We start from the raw sequence: 27859 nt of genomic DNA, 5'->3' as shown, positions 1-27859 counted from the left end.
CAAAAAAGCATACATTCATTATCGGTTAGTGTGGAAAAAATGATAAAATAATAATAAAAAGTTATAGCGAGCAAGTAAATATACACTTAGTTAAAGATAAACAGTCAGGTTTGTTTGCCTTTTGTTTTGAATGCCCCCTACAGCTTTATGAAGCAATAACATTCTCCTCAAACAGAGTCGTGGTTAAACATTAACACCAAAACTCGCTGCTCTGGTTTGTTCTTTCTGCATGAAAAACTTTTCCACTCTAAAACTGGAGCAGGTACCCATGTAAGGTAAGAGAAGTGTAAGAAATAAAACCAGAGGGTTTTTGCATTTTCTCTCACGTGTCCTTGGCAAACAAAGTAAGAAATAATAAAATAATATGCAAGTCAAAGAAATAAAGGCACGGGGGGAGGGGGGGGGGTGTTACGTGCCACGTTTCACAAATGATTCCATAACGATGGAAACACATACGACACTCGGTGCACTCCGCAAATTCATCACCCTGTTCTTCTTCGTCCAAACCTGTAAGATTAAGATTATTTAGTTATTTTAAAAGCATCCTCGCGCAGGCTGCGATTTTTCGTGTCCTTAAACGGTTGGCACTGGATCGTGAAAATAATACTAATAAAAAAAAGCCTCCTAATTGGATCAAGCTAAGCCGTATTATCAGTTAGAATGAGCGGCGGTGCGCGCGCGTGCGTGTGTATGTGATATAAACCTTTTTAATCCATACGTTAAAAAGGTCAAGTACGTACAAGTATACCACAAGAATTACAGCAACTCTGCGTCTTACTCTGAGGTATATTTTGTGGTAAAAACCCTGTGTTTTTTTTCTTGTTTTTTTGAAATACTGACACTAGTTTTGTATTGTAGGAAAAAAGTGTGAAGACGTCCCTGTCCAAAGATGCACCAGGCTTTAACAGTCCACGGTTTTGACTGCAAAAAACCTAAAGATATGGACCCAGTGAGTGAGAAGTCGCTGCGCTCGACCAGCACGTGTTGTTATTACTGTAGGAGGAGGAAGCTAAAATTCCCTTGTTTCGCTATTTATGTACAACGTTTTATTTATTTTTTCTCCTTTTTCTTCAAGTGAGTTCCGCTCAGAGCCGAGTGTCCTCGTCCTCTTGTGAGATTTTTCCCGCCAAAACGAGGATTCAGCTTCACATTTCCTGCTCCCTAATGAATCTTTGAAGAAATGTGTACAGAGGCTGGGATGGAGCAGGGAGTACTGAGGTGTGTGTGTGTGTGTGTGTGTGTGTGTGTAAATGTGTGTGAATCACTCGAGTCCAATGGCTTGGTGAAGGGCACACGGCGTCAGCGTAGGGTGCCGTAGTTCGGGCCCTCGGTGTCTGCACTGGCCAGAATGCCTGTCTGGTCCTCGGCTGACTTCCTGCGGTGCAGGAAGGAGGTCAAATAGAAATAAGGGTTTTTCTTGTTCTGTCGTTTCCTCTTTCGGTGGTAATCGAGGTCGTTGCCGCCGCCGCCACCGTCTTGGGGAGTCTGAGTTCGCTGCCGGGTCTGAGAGGGAGACACACCTGGAAGAAGAGAGATGCAGTGAAGGAAGGAAACACTAGAGGAGGTTCCCAACCCCTGGTTCAAGGAGTGGTACAGGGGCCTTTGACTGGACTGCAGTGGTCCACAAAAACCTGTATTGATGTTCAAGCAGTGGTGGTTTCTGGTCTTTGAAACACCAGAAGCTAATTTCAGTCCTAGTTATTTATACCGACTTTCAGATACTTCCTCCAATCACCATGCAGAAGCCCAGCATCCATGCACGCCCACTGTGAGTAAAACTACTAGACTACCACCAAAACAACTACGACTAAAACTACTAAACTACCACCAAAACAACTACAACTAAACTACTAAACTAAACTACCACCAAAACAACTACAACTAAACTACTAAACTACCACCAAAACAACTACTAAAACTACTAAACTACCACCAAAACTACTAAAACTACTAAACTGCTGCCAAACTACTAAACTACCACCAAAACTACTTAAACTAAACTACCACCAAAACAACTACAACTAAAACTATTAACTACCACCAAAACTACTACGACTGAAACTACTAAACTACCACCAAAACAACTACGACTAAAACTACTAAACTTCATCAAAACGCCAAAACAACTATGACTAAAACAACTAAACTACTACCAAAACTATGACTAAAACTACTAAACTATCACCAAAACAACTACAACTAAAACTACTAAACTACCACCAAAACGTCTACAACTAAAACTACTAAACTACCACCAAAACAACTATGACTAAAACTACTAAACTACCACCAAAACAACTATGACTAAAACTACTATACTACCACCAAAACAACTGTGACTAAAACAACTAAACTACCACCAAAACTACTACGATAAAACTACTAAACTACCACCAAAACAACTACAGCTAAAACTACCACTAGTAAAACTAATACTAAAACAACTACCAAAACTAATAAACTACCACCAAAACAACTACGACTAAAACTACTAAACTACCAATAAAACTACTACTAGTAAAACTACCACTAAAACTACACCAGAACATCGTTGACAAACTACTAAACTACCAGTAAAACTACCACTAAAACTACTAGTAAAACAACTACCCAAACTACAAAACTACTAGTAAAACTACCCAAACAAAAAACAACCACTTAAACTACTACTAAATCTACTACTACAACAACTATTATTGAAACTACTACTAAAACTACTAAACTACAACTAAATCTACCACCAAAACTACCACTTAAACTAAATCTGCCCATTGCGCGTTGATGAAGTCATTCACGTCACGTGTGCAGAAGTATATCAGGGCCTTGAGGCTGAGGCCGAGCGTCACGTGGAGGAAACTCATTTCCTGTGTTCACGATCTTGTTCTTTCAGTCTTTACGCAAAGCTCACGACCGTGAAGAGCTGAGCGTCCGTATCGCTGCAGAAAGGTAACGGTAAAAATGAGGGGCAACTTTCAGCTGGATCGGTAACTTATTCATGAAAGATTCCTCCACCTGTTTTACTATGTTTCTTGACTTACCAAAGAATTCCTAGTAGTGGAACGGCACCCCCTACTGGCCAATTTACATTAAACAGTGGTGGGCTGTTTATACTTTTTATTGTCAGGGCCAGGGCCACCACATATTGACAATATCAAAAAAGTATTTTTTTAATTATTATTATTATTATTGATAATAATAATAATAATAATCTAATTAATTTGTGTCTGAACGTGTCTGAATTCAATTACTTTTTCAGTATGTTATGATTATATTTCCAGAAAGAATATGGTTATTTTTTGTGAAGCTGAGCTGGATTTTCCTGGATGTCATTAAACGCATCATAGCGCCGTGGACCTGCTCTAGTAGTTTTGTGTCATATAGTGGTTTGTGAAATTGCGTTTGCTGAGTGACTTAATGGAAGATGTGGTGGTAATGATGCAGTAGCCTATATATGTGCAGTGGTGTGCATGTGCGCTATGGCGCGTTTTTGTTTTTTTGTTCAAAGTTGTAAATATATATATATATATATATATATATATATATATATATATATGTATTTTACAAAATAACCCAGGAAGCTGAACTTTTTTTTTTTTTGTTTCCCCACAAAAAAAGAGAAAAAATCTTTTAATTTTGAAACTTTCCCACTACAAGTACGGGATAGGAAAGAAAGGATGATTGAAACAAACGAAAAAGTGAAGGTATGATGTAAAAGGAGAGGAGAAAGAAACAAAGAAAAAGGAAGAAAGAATAGAAAGCGATAAATAAAAAAACTCCCGACTCATGACAGATCTACAGAACACAAATCAAGACTATTTGTCTTTCAGAGCTTCCATACTCTCACACGTATGCTGTGCTTTTTCTTCTGAACGTAAATATGTTCTTAAAGAAGCAAAAAAGAGAAAATCTCAGTCAAAGATGAAGCAAATGATTAGCGGTGCATATGTGGGGGTATTTTAATGATTCACTGATGTTTCCATTAAACCACGTTCTGCTGACAAAGACCTGAAACCTCACGTCATGTGACCTAAACAAACCTGTTCTCCGTGCAGGGTCCGTGTTGTTATTGTTGTTGGCCGCCTCTCCCTTGGCTTTAGTGATACAGTGGTGTAGCAGTGCTGGTAAACTCTCAGACCCGACGGCTTCAGCAGACGCACCTAGAGGCTCCCTGAGAGAGAGGGGAGGGGGGGTGACAGAGAGAGAGAGCACAGCAAAAATTGGAGTTGCATTAACACATCAGTCATTTTCAGTCCACACTCAGAGAGAAGAGAGAAAAAACACACACAGTTACACTGTTACAGTCCAGAAGCTGCTGCTACAACATGATCATGGTCTGACGACGATGATGATGAAGAGGAGGAGGAGGAAGAGGTGGACTAACTCTGCTATGATCAAATGTTTCCACTGTCTGCAGTGATGGATGATACAGGATACAGACGCAAATAAAGAAAACACAGCAAGAGAAGAAGGAAATAAAGGAAATGACGGTGGTAATAGTGAGAGAAAATGAAATAACTAAAGAAAGAGCAAATAGCAAATGAATGAGAAAGAAAGAAAAGTAATAAAGAACAAATTAAAAACTAAGAAAGAAAGAAAGACAAAAAAAGAGAAAATTACAGTAGAAAGAATAGTAAGAGAAAATGAAATAACATTTCATTAATAAGAAAGAAAGAATAGTTAGGTAATACGAAAGAAAGACAGAAACTAAATAAATGAAGAACAAATTAAAAAACTAAAGAAAGAAAGAAAGAATAGCAAGAAAATAAGAAAGAAACAAAGAAGGACAAAAGGGAAACGGAAATGACAATAGAAAGAAATAATGGTGAGAAAAAAGGAAAGAAAGGAGGAAACTAATAAACAAAAAGGAGGTAAGAAAGAACATGAACAGAAAGAAATAAAGAAAAAGAATGAAAGAAAAGAAAAAAAAGGAAGAATAGTAAGATAACTGTTCTGAAGCAGTCGTTTTATTAAAGACAGTAAAATCTAACATTCATACAAATACATTGAGTTCATCAATGATCTATCAATCTAGACCCTGTACTTGTGATTCTAGATAATTTGCATGTAATTCAAGATCCTGTACTTTTGATTGTGGATCCTGTGCTCGCGATTCTGGATCCTCTGCTCGTAATTCCGGATCAAGTGCTTGTTATTCTAGATCCTGTACTTGTGTTTTTAAATCGTGTACTCGTGATTCTAGATTCTGCACTTGTGATTTTAGATCCTGTACTTGTGATTCTGGATCCTGTGCTCGTGATTCTGGATTTGTGTTTTCTTCAGTTTTTAGGCCTTTACACAGCGACTGCTTCAGAAACACAGACATCATCACCATCATCTCTCTCTCTGTTTTATAAAACTCATAAAATTAAAATAATGTAAGTTAATGTAAATGTCACGTTCCTGCAACAAATGATGATTCATTTTAAAACACAGTTTCCAGTGTGAAACTAAAGACGCTTTTCCACGACACAGTCCTGGCTCCACAGGCATGACTCAGCAGGTTTTTGCTTTTCCATCAGTGATAGAACCTGGTGTTTTTTTTAGTTCCTGCTCTGACGAGGTTCCAAGCGAGCTGAGCCGAAACTAAAATGTGATGTCAGACTGCGTCACAGGAAGAGTCATGAGCGCGACGTCCGACGCAAGAATCAAAGTTTAAAAGACTTACAAATCCTGAAAACATTAATGTTAATCTCCAACATTTAGCAAAGGAAATCTCTAAAATGTCAATATTTAACAGACGAGTCTGGTGTATTTGGAGACAGCACTGGTGAAAGCCGGCAATCACAACCACGTTCAGTGGTATTTCAGTTCAGTGACTGTGTCAGACGGAGTCTGTAGGAAGTACTGAATCATTCTGTGAACAAATCTTTTTTTAATCCACTGATTCTAATGATTCAGTTACACCGAAAACCCAAAAAGTGCTTTATAAGTCACTAGTTTTGTGTGTTTATGTCAACTCCGCCCACATTGAAGAGGAGCTATGTCATGAAAAACAACTTGACTGATGCCAAACAGAGTCAAGGCGAGGCGTGCCGGGACCATGTCGTGGAAAAGCGTCATCAAGGTTACTGACTCCTGCGTATTTAAAAAAAAAAGGGGATTAAACGCGGAGCTGTGCTCCTGAAGACTTTTATATTAACTATTTTCATTTCATGAGTGATACACGCGAGTCACACGGGAGTCGGATGAGGAAAAACCAGCGGGGACGATAATCACGTCAACTTTAAGTGTCTTCTCGTGACTCATCGCTGACTCGCTGACGTCCATCGCTCACAAGAAATGGAGAAAAGTTAAAATAAAAATGAAAATCAGTCGACAACAATGGGGTTTGTTAGTTTCACAGAGCTTTAGCAGACACTCGTCCGTCGCTTTGTCGCTGTGGGAAGAGAGAGTGAGAGGCGTTAAATGCAACAGACCTGGACACAGAGACAGACAGACCTGGTGTCCCACAGCGTCCTTTTTTTTAAAAAAAAAAGACATAAAACACCGTAAACACAGCAACACTCTGATCGACATGAACACTGCGTACAGAGGCTTTCACCATGCTGACGGGAGGAGATGGCAGGAAGAGGGAATGGCCGTTAAAAAAGGACAAGTCACATGACAGGAAGAGGGAGATGGCCATTAAGAAACAGTCACATGACAGAGAAGACGAAAGCACTCAGGACAACGGATGTGACAGAGAATTTAGTCGGAGGATCGTTTGTTATTTGTTTGGTCGCAGAGAGAAGTTTAGAAGAATGCATGCATGGCATTTTGCACATGGAACACAACTTTAAAGGGGAATACTGCAGTCTTTCACTCATGTGCGCCCTCTAGTGATTCAAGGCTTTGTCTTTGCAATCAAAAATCCAAAAAAAACACTGCGCCTCGCGCTACATCGTAGCAGGCTTTAACCTTTATTGACAAATGTGTCCTGTAATCGTTTCTCATCCTGTCACCGTCCGATCTGCGGCGCGACCCGATCTGTGCCCGAGGCGCTACGGCAACACAACGAGGACAAACTGCAGCGACTTTAGCGCAGTACAAATACTTTATATCTCTACTTTAATTATATTTCCTGTAACGTTTACTTTTACTCCACTACATTTCCTCTAACTGTCTTTTTTGTCGTTACTACCAAATAAAATCACAAGAAGAAGAGTCGGTATTATGGTCTGTATTTATATAGAGCTTTTCTAGTCTCGATGAGCTGCTTTAACATTACACTCTTCACCCATTCACACGCTGCAACATGGGGTCAAGGACACAATTGAACACACAACCTTCCAGTTGAAAGACAACGCACTCACTCACTCACTCACACTCTCTCTCTCACTCACTCACACTCTCTCATTTACACTCTCACTCACTCAGACACTGACTCACTTACTCACCCACTAAGTCACTCACTCTCTCACTCTCATGGTCCCATCCCTGGTTTATATTTATTTAAATATCAATGTTTGTCCACGCCGTGTTCTGTACCAAAAACGTCCACGATGAGAGCGCCCGGTTCACGCATGTGCAATCCGGTCGCGGCGCAAATCGTGCAGTGACAGTCGTCGTCATGACTTGTTGTTGTTGTTGTTGTTGTTGTTCACTTGAATCCAGCACAGAGGCACAACCCAAAGCCATTCCCCTTTAAAGGAGAGAGTGATTAGAGCCCTCCCCCTGCTGGCCCCTCCCCTCTCAGACATGGGTCCGACCCTTACCTATTGCGGCGTAGGGGACCGGGTCACAACAACGCTGCCCAGATAGCTGAGATCAATCAAAAACAAATGAGGTAAGACCCTTACCCTCTACACAGCAGCAGCAGCAGCAGCAGCATTATGAGCTACTTTCCCTTTAAAGGCCAGTGACAGTGCAGGATCAGGTCTCTGCCTGCCTCGTGGTCTTAGCCACGGTCTTGGGTTGTGAGGTGAGTGTGAGTGTGAGGGGGGCGCCGGAGTCTACGTCTCAGCTGGGTTTTTATGTGTCATCGTGTCTAAACACAAATGCTGTTGTCGTCGTTACTGAGGAAATCCCTTATATTTATACTTAAACTGTACTGTAGTAATCCCTCATTTTATAGTAAGATCATGGGTACCACTTTCTAATAAAAGGTGGGGTTTATACTGTAAGTCTGGTTTAAAGCAGTGGTTCCCAAAGACTGGGGTGGGACCCACAGACGGGGATGCGGGTGATTTGTTTTTTGGGTCCCCAAAACAAATATCCAAAACCGTTTTTTGGTTAAGATTTATGTGTATATGTTTTAAATAACATGGGTGAAATGAATTGTGCAATTGCTTTCTAACACTGTCTTAAAATATTATATTTCTTGAAAATCCTTCTTTCGTCCAATAATAAATAACATTTTAGAGAAAAAATAAGAGATAAAAAAGGTCTGTAGAGGTTGCAACACGTGATATGTGATGCAACACTGTGGAAAAACTGAAGATGACGAGATAATGAACAATTAATGAACAAATACTTAAGTATTGGATGCTAACATGGACCAATATTAGTTCACTAGCATTTAGCACCAGAAGTCCGCCAACAAAAAATCTTAGAATTGCTCTCAATCCTCAACAGCCCTATTCGAAACATGTGATACGTGATATGATAACACTGTGGAAAACTGAAATTGTATGAAATTGACTAACGATGAAGTAACAAACAAATACTTACGTATGGGATGCTAACATGGACCAAATTACATATGTTTTTGAAATTCTGCTCCTTTAATCAAAAACATCCCTTACTACATGGATTGTTAAACTAAATTTCTGAAAATAAGTCAATAAAAGGAGCTGCTGTTGCTTTCTGTACCCACTAGGTGGTACTGTAGACCAATAATGTGTAATCTTGGGTGTTTGTCAAGTGGAAACCACACCCCTGGAGGTTTCACGTCAAACTCACAATGTTTATCAAAGTGGCCAGTTGGAAAACTTCGTAAGGTAAATTTGTAACGTAACATTTGTAACATTTCTTTTTTTAACTTTTTTTTACTTTAACTTCTTTAATTTCATTTTGTAACTAAAACGGTTATATTGTCTTTCAGTAGTAACATTCTATAATTTATCATTAAATATGATTGCTAACTTCGGCAGACACCGACTGTAGAACATCTCTAACATCATCGGTTGACAACTTGCTCAAAATAGTCAAGCTAGCTTATTGAATATCAGGGATAGAGCATTTAACTAGCATTAGCATTTTGGGGGTGCATTACCGCCACCTTCTGGACAGGAGTGTAAAAAATCTAATCGATAAACAGCCGGATTTGTAACATGTGATAACACTGTGGAAAACTAAAATAATGACAACTAACAATTCATTTTCAAACAAAAACAAAGTATGGGATGCTAACATGGACTAAATTACTCCAGTAGTAAAGTTCTATAATTTGTTGCTAACTACGATTGCTAACTTCGGCAATATACATTCGACTTTGGCACTGTGACTATACTTACAGAGCGAAAGGTACAACTCTAGGGAAACGTGATAACACTGTGGAAAACTGAAAAAGACGAGATGACTAACAATTAATTAACAAATACTTAAGTATGCTAACATGGACTAAATTACCTGAAATTCTGCTCCTTTAAACAAAAACATCCCTTACTATGTGGATTGTTAAAATAAATAAAAAAAATTGTTGTAAATAAAAGGAGCTGCTGTTGCTTTCTGTACCCACTAGGTGGCACTGTATAGCACCAATAATAAGTTCTAGGGAATTTATCAAGTCTTTTATCAAATCATTTATTTATCAACCACACCCCTGAAAATTTCACGTCAATCTCATGATGTTTATCAAACAAAGTCTGTTGCCAGTAGGTGGCGCTGTGACTATACTTATGTGTTCATCTGTAGATGTTTGCTAATAGAATAACTAAAATAATCTTGCTATACTTTTTACTTTTCATGTGTTTTAACATTTATTTTTCACTATTGACGCCAAATTATTCGTTAGATACAAGAAAAAAGTCTTTTAGAAACCAATTATGTGAATAACAAGTGAATGGGTGATTAATCACCTGAACTTGCTTTAGAGGACAGTCACAGGCCATAATAATAATAAAAAACTGTGTCTTTGGCTTGTGTCGTCTCTGAGGACGACACTCGATTTGTCTTTAAATGATGGAGGAAATTCCTCTAATGGATCGTCTGACATTAAAAACCTTCAGGGAAAAATACGCACAACATCACTTTTAATATTAACAACTTACCATGATTTACGATAACAGACCTGGTTTTTTTCACAAGAGCCATCTGTTAATGACATAATAACATCATAAAGACTAACAGATTAGAAAAGTGACTCATTTATTCATGATTTATCAAAGAGCTGCAACTGTAATGGCTTTAATGAACGTAAATAAATGGCCTACAGATTCCTTTTTGAACAGCTATGAGCGACTAACACTTTGTAAACTTGAGACAAATCTGTGGCGTGTTAATATTTCATCGCCCCCTGCGGCTGAGAATGTAAAATAACAGGGCAAAGGTGCCTCAGCTGCTATGTGTACAATATTTATCAATGCCAATTAATCATTAACAGACATAACATACTTCACGTTTGCAAATGTGGAAATAAAGTACTCAAACCATAAACCGTAAACCATAATTTACAGCTTTTAAAAGCTTTAAAAGTGTGACCTTATTAGAAAGTGGTACCATTTTTGTTTTATTTGTGTAAATTTGATAGCATAATCGTGTTTTTTTTGCTTTCAATCAGTGATGAATCTAATCAAATTTAATTCATATCAAGCTGTTATCGTTGCTTCAATTCAAAGTTTCATGGGGGGAGAGAAAAAAAAATATGGCACAGTTTAAGCAGCTTATGTGTTTTTCCCTCTAAGTCTTCCTCCAGTCCAAATTTGACTTCAATTTTTAAAGTTACGATCAATATTTTATGAGATCAAATACGAGCTATGAAATAATAAAGACCAAAATACGTCAAATCAAATTTTGAGACGTGTTCGGTTTTTTTTTTTTATGAACTGACACAAATCTGTGCTAAATGCAATTACATGAATTCTGCGTATTTATATTTATATTTATATATGTATATGTATATATACACATATGATATGCAATGTAATTAAGCCTGAGTAGAAAAAAAAGCCATTTACAGAAAAAAAAGTTGGGACGCTTTCTAAAAATTAAAAGAAAACTAAAATCTGTCATTTGTTGAATTTTGTTGATTTAACAGATTAGCAGAAACGTTTTCTCCCGACAAACCTAATTCACAAACACATAAAATATAATAGAATGTGACGCTTGTTAAACACTCAGAAAAAGTTGGTAAACTTTGTAAGAATGAAAGGGGTATGAAGGTTCTGGAAGGTTCCACGATTAGCAGAGGTGAGAAAACTGGGTATAAGGGAGAACCTACCAAAAGACATGTGGTACGTTCATCTTAGCAGTCATCTTAGAATCCTATGTCTGTGAGGCTCTTCCAACTTTCCATGTTGGAAATCCAACTAGAGGTGGCTTTCCAGTTTCCAACTACTGATGAGAAACTCGGAAATTCCGACTTTTGACTATAACAGGAACATATCATTAGCCTTTGTAAGCAAGGATGGGTCACACCTCACCATTTTGGGCCAACCTTTGTGAGAGATTTGACACTCAAAAGGAGTCAAAGACGATGTTTATCAGTAAAAGATTTAGGTCTTTCACCATCTGGAGTTCATAATATCATAAAAAGATTCATGAAATCAGAAGAAACCTCAGCGCATTAAGACATCGGCTGAATACACGCTAGCCCTACCGTGATTCATCATATGGTCTCAGGAGAACCTTCAAAAATCTTTGTCACTTCAAGGAATACTTCACCTATTTGCATTTAGCGTTGTATGTTGTCGAGAAATATCTTCATATTTTTTTGTTACGTGCCCACCAGTGACACTTGGTCCTGTTAGTGTAACACTTAGCAAAGTGTGGAATTAGAGTCGCAATTCCGCACATTTTAATCCCACTCGTAAGGGGACGGGACCTCATTCCCAGAATGTAAACAGTGTCCGCCATCTTTGCTAACACTTACGCTAACAGGACCAAGTGTCACTGGTGGGCACGTAACAAAAAAAAGAATGAAGATATTTCTAGACTCAGTGAAAACTGTGGGTGGGAAGCAAAATCTTTCAAAAAATACTACCCCTATTCTAGTAATACAAAGCTAAATGCAAATCGGTGAAGTATTCCTTTAAGACAATCCATCACTGGATTTTAGAAACTGAGTTCTCAGGACCTGAACTCAGTAGAAACACGTCGGGTTCTACTTGCCAAAGACCATCCAGACCAGTGTGTGTGGTGGGTATGGAGGAGCATCAGTGCTCACGGCATGGGTGATCTATGAAGGTACCATATTTATACCGTACGATATTTCAATACTGGAGACACATTATGCTCCTGTCAAGACCAGGAACTCCATGTGGCTTCATAGACATGGAATGTGTGGCTTTGACTAGTCCGCCTGAAGTCCAGAACTGACTCGCGTAAAGCACATCATGAAGAGGAGAATCACTCCCAAATGATTGTAATTTAAAGAAATGGTGCGGTGACCCAGTGGTGAAGTTTCCTCTGTAGTTTCCCAACTTTTTCTGAGTGTGTTGCAGACATCAATGTCCACCCTTTTGTCTGTAAAATAAAAGTTCAAACCTCTTACCAAAATAACACATTTTAGGTTCTATTGAAAGTGTCCCAACTTTTCTTCAAATGGGTAGAATTTAAAACTGTGGAGGAAGTCTGGACTAAAGAGCAGATGTGGAGACGAGTCTCCTCTTTAAGTAAATGTGTGACTATTCACAGCTGGAGTTAGAGCACCTACCCTGAGGCTGAGATCTGGAGCTGTGGGGGCTCTGAGGGCAGCATCTCCTCCTCTGTCCTTCTCTGGGATGGCCTCTGCCCGAAAACATCCCTGCCCTCTGAAGGGGGTGAGGGGGACTGGGAGGGGTAACTGGCTGCGGTGGAGGCGTATGACAAGTGGGCACGATAACTGGGGCTGGGCTGCATGCCGCCCTGGCTCTGAGTGGGGGAGGCGCTCAGGGATGACCTGCGCGAGAAACTGACAGTGGCCGAGGGCTGCCGGCCGATCTCAGGCATCTCCAGAGACCGAGAGGTGCGGAGGATGCTGGGGCGCGGAGGAGGCCGCACCAGAATGTCTGGAGAACCTGGCTGGGTGCTAAGCGGGCTCTGGGAGAGCGGAGAGAGGCGAGAGGGCTGGAGGACGAGCGGCGGGAGGCTGGGGTCTGCCCGGCGCCCCGCCCTCGGGCTGAGCCAGGACTGAGGACTACTACTGGGGGCTGTGCTTGGGCTCCCTGCACGGGCTGCCGGGTCGGGGTAAGGCAACACTGGTACACCCACACCGTGGGACGTGTGTCTGAGCTGGCCGAGACTTTGGGCCTGTTGCATAGCTAAACGCCTAACCGGAGGCCCTGGGGGCCTGTCTCTGCCGGGGGGAGCCACAGGAACCTCCAGCTGCAGGAGTCCAGGGCTTGTTGGATCCTTCAGGGAAGGGAGGTGCAGGCGACTAGGAGGAAGAGAGTGAGGAGGGTAAGGGGGAGGGTCAGGGAGATCCTGGGGGTGATGTAAAGGATGATGAGGTGGGTATATGAAGCGTGGACCCTCCAGACCCAGGAAGGGCAGCTCGTGAGGCTGCCAGCTGTCTGGCGAGTGCGACGGAGGGCTGTGAGTGTGAGACAGAGAGTGGCCAGAGGCAGTGTACTGATGGTGCTCCAGCTCCCCGCTCTCTTCTGGGATTGACGGGTAACCGAAGGGGCCCTCGGCGGTGCCTGGGGGGGAGGACAGAGCGGAGCTACGTGGGCTGATGTCAGGCATATAGAATGGTGGTGGAATCCCTGATTCAGCACGGCTGCCTAGATACCCATAGAACGGGCCCTGGGGGAAGCCCCTGTAGCGGGAGGCCGGGGCCTGCCCCGAGGCGTGAAGAGCACTGCTGTCTGCAAAGCTCATACCTTCCATGGCCCTGTGAAGGCGGGGGCTGTAGGTGGGGGGCTGTGTTGACTCCAGGCTGGAGGATGTTGGAGAGAGCTGGGGCCGCAGCGTGGGCATGATGGGTGGCAGCGGCCCTGGGTCAAAATCGTTCTCCTCGTCAGACTGCCGGAACTCGGGGTACATGTCAGACTCCTCTGCGAAGGGGAAGCCCTGGATGCGGCGCGGTGGCGGGCTGGTATCAACCACAAAGCGGCCGTCAGGGCCACGGCTTATCAGCTCGATAGGTGTGGTGACCTCTGCTTCGTGCTTAGAAACGCTGTATTTCTTGCTGGCTATGGCACGCTTGGTTTTCTTGTAGAAGGAGAGCTCTTTGTCTTTTTCACTCTGAGGGCTGGGCAGCTTCCTGACATAAAGGCCTGGTCCATGGGAACCCTCCGAAGAAAGAGAGCGAGGACGAGATGGAGGGGAGCTCTCTGGACTTATCTTCCCAGATGATAACCTAATGGAAATAAATGCAGAGAAAACAAATTGGCTTGATTTAAAACAAACCCAAAGGAAGCTTGTTAAAAAAGTTATTTAAAAACTATAGAAAAACTTCTTAGGCTGTAACTTAATCAGTATTTCTAAAGGGATAAGTTTGATTTTTTTTTTTTAAGTGTGGCTGTATGAAGTATTGACCATGTACACCGCTGTTTCCAGGGACCAACCTGGGAGGCAGACACTCACATGGCTGCCAGCAGGGAGGGGAAGGAAAAATAGATTTTGACTACTCAACAAAAGGCTCACCTAATAAAAGATATGACTGTATAAATCTTAAGAATATGTTTGTCACTTTCTCTTGTCATTAGGTGGCATTTTATGGCTGGAAAAGGAAGTTTGTAAATGCACCAAAGTCCATAGAGAAAATCAGCGATTTTACATCACAGCACACAGGAGTTGTTGATTCACTGCTGCCTCTGTCAGTAATTTTAAGTGTGTTGTCTTGTGACTTTGGGATTTGAAACCTTTGGATTTACTGTAGTGGCACAAACTTACCAAATAAGAAAGCAATAAATAAGCAGTTCCTGTGTTGCTGCAGTTTAAAAACACAGATTTTCTCTATGGGGTTTGGTGCAGGAGGATGAGTGGTTAGTCAAACTTCAGTTTCCAGCTAGAAAGAGGCTGTCTAAGTGTGAGCAATAAGTGACAAAAATAATCTTAAGATATTGTAGACTTAAGGTGGTGTAAATTTTATGGGAACTGAGGTGCATTGTCAAAAGCCCATACAACCACACTTCAAAAAAAAACTGAAAGATCCCTTTACACTGATCAGTTGACACGATACAAAGCCAATGCACTCTTGTCCACACAGCCATAATGAAGGGTATTATAACAATGACAGCATTTTATGACAGCAGCTAATGAATCAAGCCAGAATGATAGGACGAGAGGAGGAACAATGACGTAACTGGAAAACACTTAACTACTGAACCTTTAATCTTCTTGTCAGCATGAGATCAAATTTCCATATGCTGCACCAAATTATGACGTGAGCGAAATAAAAAAGCAGATGACATCTAACCAGGCCTCAATTTTCTCACACCAGGAGCAGAAGAGTGGACATTTACCGGGTCAGTGAATACATCACGTATATATTTACATTAGGGACCATTCACATGCATCTTCTAAAAAAAGCATAAAAAATGCTTTCTGTCAAATCAGTCGTTGCTAAACAACCGCGACCTGGGAGCTGCTGAGATGACTCTAAAGCTGTAGTGCGTAAATTTTCAAACCTAAATTTATATTTGCTAAGACGAATCTGGTCCACATTTCTGTCCACAAATGCCTGCAACATTCAAACCATTGTAAAATGAGTTGATTAAGTCTCTCACTTCACATGACTCTCTGTTTTCTCAACATAGCTGTGTTTAGATCTCATGTCGCCCACAGACACAAAGTCATTGACTTGTTTTATGCAAAGACAGACAGAGGCAACATTGAGCAGGTGAAGGACAATGGCTGCAAACAGAATATAACTGAAAACACAAAACAGCGTCAACAAAAAGATTCAGAACTAAATTCTTCTTCTTCGTAAGCACTTCTTGTCCCCCCCCCGCCTTTTCTCTGCTGCTGTTTACACACAAACGCTCCCTCAGTCAGGTCTGACAAACCTGTTTCCAAATGAAGGATTCAGCAAATAAATAATGTCACATTGTTTCTGTTTATGAAGATCAAACAGATTCAGAATAATCAACAATCAACAAAAGTTACGCACTGCAGCTTTAATTCACATTAACAGGTAGGACATTTTTGGCACTTAAGGTGGTAAGAGGGGGTTTTTGACACTAAACAAAAAATAATGAGCAAAAAGAAAAAAAAAAGACGCACTGCAGCTTTGAACCAAAAGTGGGGTGATATAAGCCCCACCTGTCAGAAGAACAATAAAATCATACTTTCCATGTTATTATCCTGACCTTAAATTTATATTTTGTTCTCTTGGTTATAGACGTAATTCCCTGGTAATACAGCAAGTAGCAGCGTTGTATTATACATGGCTCTTGAAATTCTATTTGGAAAAGACTAAAAATTATTGTGTGAATGATGTTGGTTGAAAAAGATTTCAGGTAAAAGTGAAATTGCTGTTTATACAGGTGGGACATTTTGGCTTAAGGTGGTGAGAGGGAGTATTAGACACTACAAGAAAATAATAGCGCAGAAATAAAAAAAATTATGCACTGCGGCTTTAAACTAAAAGGTTCCTCGTTTAGTTAGTAATCCAGCAGGGGACACTGTTGTATTATAAGTGGCCTGTGAAATCTATTTGGAAAAGACTAAAAATGATTATCTTTATGATCGGGAATGATTTTGGTTGAAAATAATTTCAAATAAAAGTTTAATTGCTGTTGACACAGGTAGGACATTTTTGGCGCTTAAGGTGGTGAGTGTGAGTATTGGACAAAAACAATAGAGCAAAAACAAAAAAAAAAAAATTAGGAACTGGAGCTTTAGGCAAATAAGTGTGCACATGTGAAAGGCCCCTAAAGAGTGCATATATACAGTGTTGTACTGTTACATGCAACTGAACTGATGCTAATAAAATCCCTGTGGTTTGCATGTGAAAGTGCATGCAACAGGACCAGCGTTTGAATTCGCAAAAAAGAAAGAAAGAATAATCCTTGTCAATAGTCGTTGATCATTTGTGTGCAGTGCATTAATTAACCATGCAGCCGAGCCAGTGCAGTGCAGTGCAGTGCAGCACACTCACAAGGGGCTGGCGGGTGGGGGCATGAAACTGCTCCTGGCAGGCTCGTCCCAGCAGGGCTCTACCCCGGGCAAAGGGGTGAGAGGAGGCCTGCGGTGGGAGACAAACGACACGGGCCTGGTTCACCTTTATCTAAGTCACTATCACTAACTCACAGGTCAGTGTCAACGCCCTGACTCTGCCTGGTAGAGCTGCACCAAACAGTCAAACTGACGTTATTTTTTTTACGGGTACAAATGCGATATGATTCATAACTGATACGACTCATTGTTTTTGCTTCTTATTTTCATGAAACCCACATTTAGAGACGAGTTGGGACACTTTCTAAAAAGGCAATAAACACTCAAAAAATACGAAACAGGAAGTGGATTATTTTCTACCCTTAATGTTTGCACCTGCTACTTGTTACTATCCCCGCCCCTTGGATTTCTGCCAGTTTGTCTATTCAGTTTCTTTGATATCATACCAATATTACATGCTAGATTTTGTATCTTTTCTTGAAAACAGTCTTTGGCACGTATATTCTGACGTTAGCATTACATCACCCCTAAAAAACAGAAATTTGGACTTGTCTGAACCCGTTTCTACTGTCTTTCAGTTCATCTCAGATAAGATTCGGGGGTGGAGCCACTCAGTGGTTAAGACCGGTACCCTGTGTGTGAAAAACATCATGGTCGAAATGGTCGCAAGTTCGACTCCACCCCTGGCTGATTGTACTCAATTCCATTATAAGTCGCTTTGGATAAAAGCTTCTGCTAAATGACATGTAAAAAGATTTGTGTTTGGTGCAGGAAATAATGTCTGTGTTCAAAAAATGAAAAGGGAAAAACGCGTCTCCACAATCCAAAGTGTTAGCTGCTCCAGTTTTCATCCCCTCACCTGTTAACAGTTCACTGTGGAACTTTCCAGAACAAAATTAAACTTTTCAGTCTTCCAAACTATCCCAATTAATTTATTTTATTAATTTTATAACCTCACATGTGCTATTTTCTTGTTCTAAATTTACAAATATACAATCAGCTTTGTCAGAGAAAACACTCAAAGTCTTTTCTTTGTGCTCTTATCTGTTGGAAAAAGGTTAAATTCATTCAACAAAAACAGAATTTAGTATTTATTGCATTTTTTTTCAAGTGTACAAACTGTTCTAGATATGGGGTTTGTACCAAATTTAAAAACATTTAATCTTTAATTTGCAGTCTGTCCAATAAGAAAACTTTCATCTTAGTACTATTTTGAATATAATGCATATTTTAATTATTTTGTTAAGTGTGCAGCTCCACGGCCTGAACTATTTGAACAAAAATAGACAAAGGCACCTGATGCTAATGATTTTCCCCCTGAAGTCAAACATTTACTCTGCAATGGGATTTACACAGATTATTGTCACAAATTAGCTCGTTCTGAAGATTTGAAATGCACTTGTACACAGGTAACACACACACACACAGAGACACACACACACACATAGCTGAAACTGTACATTAAATGTGCATCGTTAAACACAGAGAATCATGCAGAAAAGCAGACAGTGTTTGAGGTTAAAGAACACAGATGGATCAGAAATCGATATACACACACACACACACACACACAGAGTTCTGCAGCTTTGGCAAAAAAAATGTCTGAAAAACGCTGACGTGGCTGCTTTTATTAACCGTCATCTGAGACAGAGAGTTTGCTGCTGCACATGATTCTCTACACCATCTGAAAACAACCTCAAACAATTCATATAATAAATATACTAAATAAATAAATACTTGTTCTTCTTTTTACTTCTTCTTTTTCCCTGCGTTCAGACTTGTACCGCCACCCGCTGGTGAAGTGGGATACTACAGGACCCCGACACGCGAGTACACCAGGGTCACGCGGTCATGTGTACACGGAAGTATACCACAGGCTTTAGTGCTCACATCGCACAGACCAATGTCGCAGGTACAGCCTTGGTAAATTGCCACGGGAATTTTTTGTGTTGACCATGATTTTTCTGGTTTCACAAAAAATCATTAAAACTGAAAAGTCTTCCAGGTTTGGTAAACACTGATGTATGAATGTGAATATTTTCTAATCTCGGAATGTCAACATTTTCTAATCTCTGAATGGGTATGTTTTCTAATCTCGGAATGTGAATATTTTCTAATCTCTGTACGCCAACGTTTTCTAATCTTGGAGTATGAACATTTGCTAATCTCTGAACACCAACATTTTCTAATCTCTGAATGTGATATCCAGGTTTGATTCTAAATGTAATCGTTAGTTGCAGCTCTAGATTAAAGGTCACACCTTCAAGCTTGACTAAATGTGTTTTTTTCTTTCTTCTTATGTGTTTCTGATTCATTTTATATCCCATATTGTTATGTTTTTCTATTATTTTTGTTCAAACCAAGCAAACTTCCACAAATTCAATCAGATTCTGAACATTTTCAGGACTTTTTTTTGCTCAGGTGTGTTTATACGGAATATATATATACTGTTTATAATTCCATCATATTGCTTATAGGTTGTGCTGAATAAAAGGATATAAGACGCTCTATGTTGCACATTCTTAGAGCCTAAATGCTCTGAGTGTTAAAATGTGTGTCTCGTTACAGCATTTATATGATTTTTATAAAAGGTGCAGAGAGAGGATGCACAGCAGCAGCAGCAGCAGCAGCAGCAGCAGCGTCCTCAGGTAAACGACAGCAGCAGCTGAGGTTGTCTTTACTTACGGAGACTCGATGCTTTTCCTGAAGTGTGTCACCGACAAGGGAGGATCTGAGAGGACAAAAAATATGCCTTTATTTATAAATAAAAGCCTTTTCTTCTATACAGGATCAGGACAAAGTCAGAAACATGGATGGATGGCGAGAGCGGACGTTACTTTAGAGACTGACCTGGTTTACGTTTGAGTTTGCGCCGGTGTTGTTTATTGACGAAGCACGCCGCCAGAGTGCTGAACAAAACTGCCGCTGCCAGGAAGCAGATGGTCGCCACGACGCCGGCCACCACGGGCCGAGCCAGGCCTTCTTCAGGTAACTCAGCAGGAGGGAAGGGATCTGACAATGTTCGGAAACAAAAGAACAAAAATCTGTTTTCATTTCTGTATGCAAAAGAAACACATTATTTACTATTTGATTCAGAAAATGTCAACTCCATAAAAAAGAAGAAATTTAACTCATCAATTAAGAAACATACACGTAAACATAAACGATTCCACCAGAAATGTATGTTTTACAACGAAAGGAATTTCTTTGATTAAGAAAAATAGTGCAGAATTAAAATTTTGCAAAATAAATTCATAAGTTTATTCAGAAAGTCTTTTTTGAAAAATTATCTTGTTAATTCAGAAAAACTCTTTTGTGTTAATTTTACTGTGAAGAAACGTAAACTGACCAGTGCTGGACACGCCCACCACGTTGCTGCTCTCACTGATCAGGTCGTCCATGACGGCCATGACTCGAAACTCATACCAGGAGTCCTGTCCACACACATGTGATAAATTAAAGTTATAGCATCACAAAAACTGGTCAGGCTGGTGAAAACGTGGATTCACTGACCTGAACGAGGTCTTTGGCGATGAGCTCGGTCTCCGTGGACGAGATCAGGTCGTCCAGAACCTCCCACCTCTCCCCGAGACGAAACTCCATGATGTAGCGGTCGACGGGTGACGAGTGGTTGGCCGGCGGGAGCCATGTGAGTAGGACACCGTGCTGCGTGCGATTGGCTGTGAGGCACCGTGGTGGAGTAAGAAGCACCAGTGGTTCTGGGGTACCGAGAGGAGAACCTGAGGAACCCAATTGAAATTCATCCAGGCTATTATTACATATTCAAGAGCAGTTTCCCAAACTTTCCATAGACCTTACTTTCAGAAGAAACAAGTAACCAACCAAGAAGTAACTACTGGTACCGAGAGGAGAACCTAAGGAACCCAAATGAAACATCAAGTAGGTCATTGTATCTTCAAGAGCAGAGTTTCTCAAACTTTCCATAGACCTTACTTTCAGAAGAAACAAGTAACCAACGAACCAACCAGAAGATAAGAATTACTATCGGGAAAATTAGCTCCTACATTTTTATCGACCTTATTTTCCGCACAAACATGTAAGTTGACATCCGTCATTATTTTTGTGCGAGACTTCCAATTTGGCGATTCTGGTTAGTAGCTAGCTAGCTTTACACGGCAGCAGGACAACAACTTTAAACGATAAAATGACTTCTAGAAAAACAGGTATTGTACGTGTGTGAGTCGCTATGACAGTTGGTTTAAGCGAAAGACTTTAATGGAACAGGATGGGAATATGGACACGAAGCGCTGTACGAACTTTTTGTATCTATGTGTATGGAAACGCTACTGAAGCACTGTAGAGTCTCTATGTCTGTTTTTAAAAATTAAAAAAAAAAAAATAAAGCTACAGAATATTATCCCGTACCAGAGAAGTACAAATAACAAATTTGTACAAATAATTAGTGCGTATTAACTAATTTACGGCTATATCTGTAAAACCTAATATTTGGTTAATGAATAATTTCCAAGAAATGTTCTGGTAAATTAGAAAAAAAACCTAGTTTTATTTTAAACATAAACACATAAATCTATTTAGCAAATTTACTTGGGGACCCGAAAATATTCCCCCGCGACCCATCTGTTGATCCCAGTCCCAGTGTTTGGGAACCCGCCGTTGGGAACACGCCTTTGTCCTTTCTGCAAATTCAGTCACACACTCTCTCTTCTCTCTTTACTGTTTCTCCCAGTTTTGCTGAGTCACCAGTTTTTCACACACACACCTTTAAATTGGGTTTGTGAACACGGCCGAACAAAGACTGAACCGGCGACGCCCTTGAGGCGTGACATGGTTTTAAAACACGCAGGAATCTAAAACATGTTAATCTGTTCCCTTTTTTTAACATTTTTTTTTAAAGCACGTTACTTTGTAGCAGCTTAATTTTAAGATCTCAGACTGATTCCTTTTCCTTTTCCTTTCTCACCACAAACAAACGTGAACAAGTCAAACACAGGTGGCTCAAACACCATGGACAAAGAAAATGCCGTCTCTATTGTCCGTGCTGGTTTTTAAAGGTCCACACCTAAATGGAACGGTGCCATCGTTCACATCGTTAGTTACACTTGTGCTTTTCAAAGTGTTTCTACTCTACAGGTTTTCAACAGGGCGGCGTGTGTTTATTTAAAAGGATTTGTTATATTGTAATTATGTGTTTATTTAAAATTCTGTTTAGTTTGAACTTTGAGCAAAGACACTTAAGCCCATGTTGCAGCATGTGAATGTGAGTGAGTGAGTGTGAGTGAATGAGTGAGTGTGAGGTTGTGGGTTCAATTCCTGGCTCTGCTTGTCTACATGTGTCGTTGAGCAAAGACACACCCATGATGCAGCGTGTGAATGGGTGAAAACTGTAAGGTTAAAGCCGCTCATCAAGACTAGAAAAGCTCTATATAAATACAGACCATAATACCAACTTTTCTTCTTCTTCTGATTTTATTTGGTAGTTAGAGGAAATGTAGTGGAATAAAAGTGAAAGTTGCCAGAAATATAAATAACAAAGTACAGTACAACAGTACAACACTGTACTGCAGCAGTATATATGCCAGGCATGTATGTGGCCCTGTGTGTGTGTGTGAACCCACCTGCAGTGTTGACTGTCACAACTTCACTGAACGGACCGGTGCCCAGTTTGTTCTGCGCCAACACACTGAATTGGTACTCAGTCCCAGGCTCCAGCCCCGGCACCAGCAACCAGGTCTGAGCACCAGAGACCGGCATGGAGTGCCAGTCATGAGGACCGAAGTCTGTTCTCTTTGACCTGATCACCGGAAACAAAACAAAATCAATAAGATTATGATTAAAATATGAGACCGCAAAAAATAGAGAGTAATGGTCTAACACAGAGGTTCCCAAAGCCTGGGTCTGGACCCACAGATGGGTCATGGGAGACTACATTTGGGTCCCCCAAACAAATTTGCTGAATTTTTGCAACCATTTATTACAGATTTATTTATTTGTCCGGCGCCATGTCTTCATGTGTCTTGTCATGTTTTTGAAACCAGACGTTCCTATTGGACGATTCCAGCTCTCATTGACACTGGCGTTCATCCATAAGTGCCATATTTTAACATCTAGTTTCCTTTAAATATGAAATATGTTTAGTGTTTAGTTATACTGTATGTTCATTTTCTCACAGACTTACATTCACAATTAGTTATTTCTGCGACCAGCAGCAGAGTCACCCCCTGGTCTTATACTGGGAAAAAATGCATACATTTTTCATATAAAATCTATGATGATAACTTTTTTCTCGAAATCAAAATAACTGAATTTATTGAGTTCCAAATGTAAGAAATCATTGATTTATTGAAAAATATTCAGATCTTTTAAAATATTTTTTGGTGAAGCGAAGACCACTCACACTGGACCGTACCACACGGAGAAAGTCTGCTCGAAGCCGCCGTCGTAGCCTGGTTCCCAGGACACGTTGGCAGAGGTGGTTGAGGGTAAGACATAGATATTTCCTGGAGCGTGTGGGCTGGTTCCTGAGTGAATTAAACACACACACACACATTTAAAACCTCACAAGTAGCAATTTTCTTATCAGACATTAACACACTTATAATTATTAGTTTTTATCACTCGCAGTAATTAAAGCTACGGATGTGTTAACATTTAAATTATATATATGTATAACTGCTAATTCTGAGTTCAAGTTTTAAAGGCACATTATGTCATTTCTGCTCGGTCAAAACTATAACAGAGGGTTATAGTCTCTCTCTGTGCTCATCTTGCAGGTTGCAGGATCCAGATCCAATTTCGAGGCTGTTATTATTATTATTATTATCATACATTCACCATTATTATTATGCTATAATTAGGGCCCGAGCATGACCTATTGTTCCTGTTGTGATTATTATTTTTCTCCGGTGTTGCGCTCATTTTTGAGGGGGTTAACGTGCATAAAGACTCTTGAAATTTGCCACGGAGGCGAAAAATGTGATACTGGCATAGCACACAATCCCGTTCGTAGCCCTCTCGTTGCTCTCATGATTCCAATTTTGAATGTACTTATAATCACTCCGCCCAGTCAGAAGTCAGAAATGGCTAGTCTACGGATTTGAACAAACTCGTCCTAGCACGTCTGAGCTAGCCGCGTCAAACTCAGCCTATATGTTCTAGACAAGTTAATGATTAAAAGCCATCAAAGGATTTTCTCTACATCAAAAGGCGTGACCTCAGTGCTCCAACAAATTTGACATTGGCGGGAAAACGTCCACATTATTGTTAGCTTAAGGCAGCAAACGTGGATTTTTTTGTTTTTGAGGCACTTTTACCTACCTGAAGATACCATGATACCATGATTAGGCCCAAATTTTCCATTGCTTACAACAACATTGGTCCTCAACCACATTTGACTTGCTAAGGGTTAATGATAATGAAAATATAAAGAAAGACTTTTTAAGCCAACATCCTGTTGTGTGCACTCCCACAGTGGCCACTCGTGTGTGAGCACACGTGTGAGTCAGCCAAAATGGTGACACGATGCTTGGACGAGGAAAGGAAATCATCCCTGTTTGGGTTTTTGGACCGTGCCAAATTTTAAAAAAACTGAGCAGCAGGTCACCTTTGAATGGGACTGTAGTCGAAACACTGTCAGTGACATAATAACGAGTGTGTGGAAGGACAATAAAGACTTATTTCACATTTAAATTGGTCGGGAAAAGTTTTTTGGAAACTTCCTACAATGCTCGTTGAACTGTGACTTAAACCCGTAGCGACTTCTGTGAGTGAACGCTAAAGAACAAAACAAACACACACTGCACAGTCTGGACCTGCATGACCCTGTCTTTGTCAACACCTCAGCAAATCAGTGTAGGAGTGAAAAAGACGTCCTTGACCGAACAGACACAGGCTGACGTGACAGGATTTTAAAAAGGAGGAGTGGACACACACACACTGTAATGCAACTGTTAAAAGCTATTACAGATATAATCAACTGATATGTTAATGTCGCCGAAGCAGAAATTGGGTCAAAGTAAAGAGTTTGAAGGATAAGAGTCACCTCCTCTGCAGGGGAAGAGAAAACTAACTCAAAAAGAAAGTGGAAAAAAATTTATATATTCACGAAAGACTGTTTTAAATCAACATTAACATCAGCAGTATTTATTTTTCGGCCATGAGCTAGCCTGAGTGAACCCAGCCGAAGCTGCTAGCGATTTGGTTTGACGCTGTTTTGGCTAATTATACATATATATCCCCAGAAAAGGGGAAACAAACAAATGTTTTTGTTTTTCCATTCCAAATAATGATTGTTAGCTATTTTGCCACGCCATTCTACTTGTTGCACATGTCATTCGCCTTGTCTCCTAAAGTAAACATAGTTAATGCCAATTTATATTTCTGTTAACTGTAATCCACGGAAGTATGGACTCCAAACCTGCTTCAACTTCATCCTGTGCTTTAAATTCTTCCGGAATTCCAATCAGATAGATCAGTCATTTAAAATAAGTGGGAATTTGTTCATACCGATAACAAGGATACGCGTGCTGGCAGTGATGCTAGTGACCACATTGGTGGCGACACACTCCCATTCTCCGTGGTCTTCCTTGCCGAGGGACACAAACTGTAAGCTGCCGCTGGGGAGGATGTTGTGCTTACTCCTGCTCGGCTTCCCCACCTTCAATAGACATTTCAACAAAATTTTTCTTAAAAATTTTACTTTACAGTAAAATAATTTTACAAATTTTTCAATATGACAGAAAAGATATTCAATCACTTTACTGCACCTTTCTCCAGGTGATGGATGGTATATCAGGGTCTCCAGAAGCAGCACAGGGGATAACTAGCTCTCTGCCAGCCTCCTGACGATACTCCCCCCCAGGCCTCACGTTAAAGTAAGGGGGATCCTTGATAAACATACATGAAAATGCATCATGAAGGAATGAAGGCAAATTCTTCTGTGCTTAAAGCTGTAGTATGTGACTTTTTTTTAATTCCTTTATTGGTATTTGAGGCAGTGTAGCAAAAATACATAACTTTTAAATGTAGTCAAATGAGCTAACACAGTGCTCTCGATCGCGTGTCACCAGGAGACATTCCCACACTGCATACAGGAAGTGATTTGTTTTATGTCGAGACAGTTGGAGGCAAAGTGAGGTAACAGCAATCAAGAAGGAGTTTGACTGAAAAGTTCACAAAACGATTAAGAAGAGAATTCTACTGCTGACAAAAACCTGATCGTTCAGTAGCTTTTCTTCTCGTCTCTGCCCACCCCAGATCTGCTGCTGTGTACACACAAATGCTGCCTCAGCTTGGTCACAATAAATGCTTTTTTTTTTACTATTTGTCATAATTTTTGATCCATTTTCTTCAGTTTGGCATAGAGCCAGCAGGTGGCAGTGTTGCATTGTAAATGGCCCGTGCAGGTCTAATCAGGAAATACTGAAAATCAATTAGTTTTGTTTTTTAATGATCAGGGCGGGTGCTGAAAAGCTAACTGTTGTTTGATTGCTGTTTATACAGATGGGACATTTTTGGCACTTAAGGTGCCGAGTGGGAGTATTAGACACTACACAAAAAATAATAAAGGAAACAAAAAAATCAATGTCTCTGGTAATCAGTGACTGTATTATCCATCCAAAGTAAGTATTACCATCATGGAGTACATGGAAAATGTTGCATCAAATTTTTTTGGGGGGGGATTAAACCACTTAAAAAATATTTTTTCTAATGATCATGATCATGTATAATGTTTAATTATAGTTTCTAGAACAGTTTTCAGCTAACAAAGTTGTTTGTTATTAATCTTTTTAAAGGTTTCATAGGGGTTAAAAACTCTTAAGTAAAGGGCTGGAAAACATGTCTCTGGGAATAAATACTTTCTTAAACATACAGAAAATGAGACACTGAGACTCAAACATTAGCAGGAGTGTACCTTTAGCACCAAATTGGCAGGGGGGGACATGCCCATGGTACCCAGGGCGTTGTAAGGCACACAGGTGTAGGTGCCCAGGGAGTCTTCTGTGGCCTCCGCCACCCGGATGCTTCCATCTGGCATCAGGCTCCAACCGGGGTACTACGCGAAAAATTAAAACATGACCATTAACACACACTCAGAGAGTCCTGAACGAGAAACCCATTAATGTTTTTAAAAATGAACGAATGACGAGTGAATGATGGCTTTCAAACTGTGGGCTCCCTCTAGTGGTACTTGGAGGAACAGAAATACTTGCTATGTCCAAAGACATACACTATGTAAGCAGACGTGGTTCTAAAGGATTTTGTCCAGCACATGGAGCGCACAAATGCTCAGCAACTGACAAGCAAGAACTCCTGTTAGTATAATTTAGCTGACTCATCTGGGGTTCCTGCTAGCATGACATAGCTAGGAGAGATGCTACAAGGCTGTACATCGAACACTGTGCCTTTTTTTTACCGTATTCAATGGGATGAACTTTAGCTAAACATTTGTTTTATATGATTTTATACGATTTTACGTATTCATGTGCATCTGGGCCAAATGTTCACACTGACCTTCTCGACCCGCAGAGGATAGCCATCTTTCTCCCACTTCACTGATGTCACAGGTGGGTTGGCGTCCACCGGGCAGCGGATGATGCCAGGCAGCTTCCGAGGGACGTAGATGATCGGGGGCATGTTGATCACCCGGGCAGGATCTGGACACCAAAATACAAATGTGAATACAGGACTGTGGTTGATT

General features: G+C 40.4%; 1 protein-coding gene across 1 annotated transcript; it reads right to left on the bottom strand.

The window, feature by feature from the left end:
- Positions 1-139: 139 nt before the first annotated feature.
- LOC122760084 (protein turtle homolog B-like) lies at positions 140-27859 on the bottom strand (the record flags this gene model as incomplete). Its single annotated transcript, XM_044015156.1, has 13 exons — positions 140-1520; positions 4038-4168; positions 12794-14419; positions 19867-19912; positions 20032-20193; positions 20531-20615; positions 20695-20921; positions 22779-22954; positions 23558-23681; positions 25666-25816; positions 25926-26045; positions 27074-27214; positions 27673-27859. Coding segments are annotated over 13 exons (3397 nt in total), but the record flags the coding sequence as incomplete, so codon positions are not given.

Source organism: Solea senegalensis, unplaced genomic scaffold (genome assembly GCF_019176455.1).
Source record: "Solea senegalensis isolate Sse05_10M unplaced genomic scaffold, IFAPA_SoseM_1 scf7180000012949, whole genome shotgun sequence".
Taxonomy (NCBI): domain Eukaryota; kingdom Metazoa; phylum Chordata; class Actinopteri; order Pleuronectiformes; family Soleidae; genus Solea; species Solea senegalensis.
Note: the sequence above shows the minus strand (reverse complement) of the source record. Positions and strands in the feature narration are given on the sequence as shown.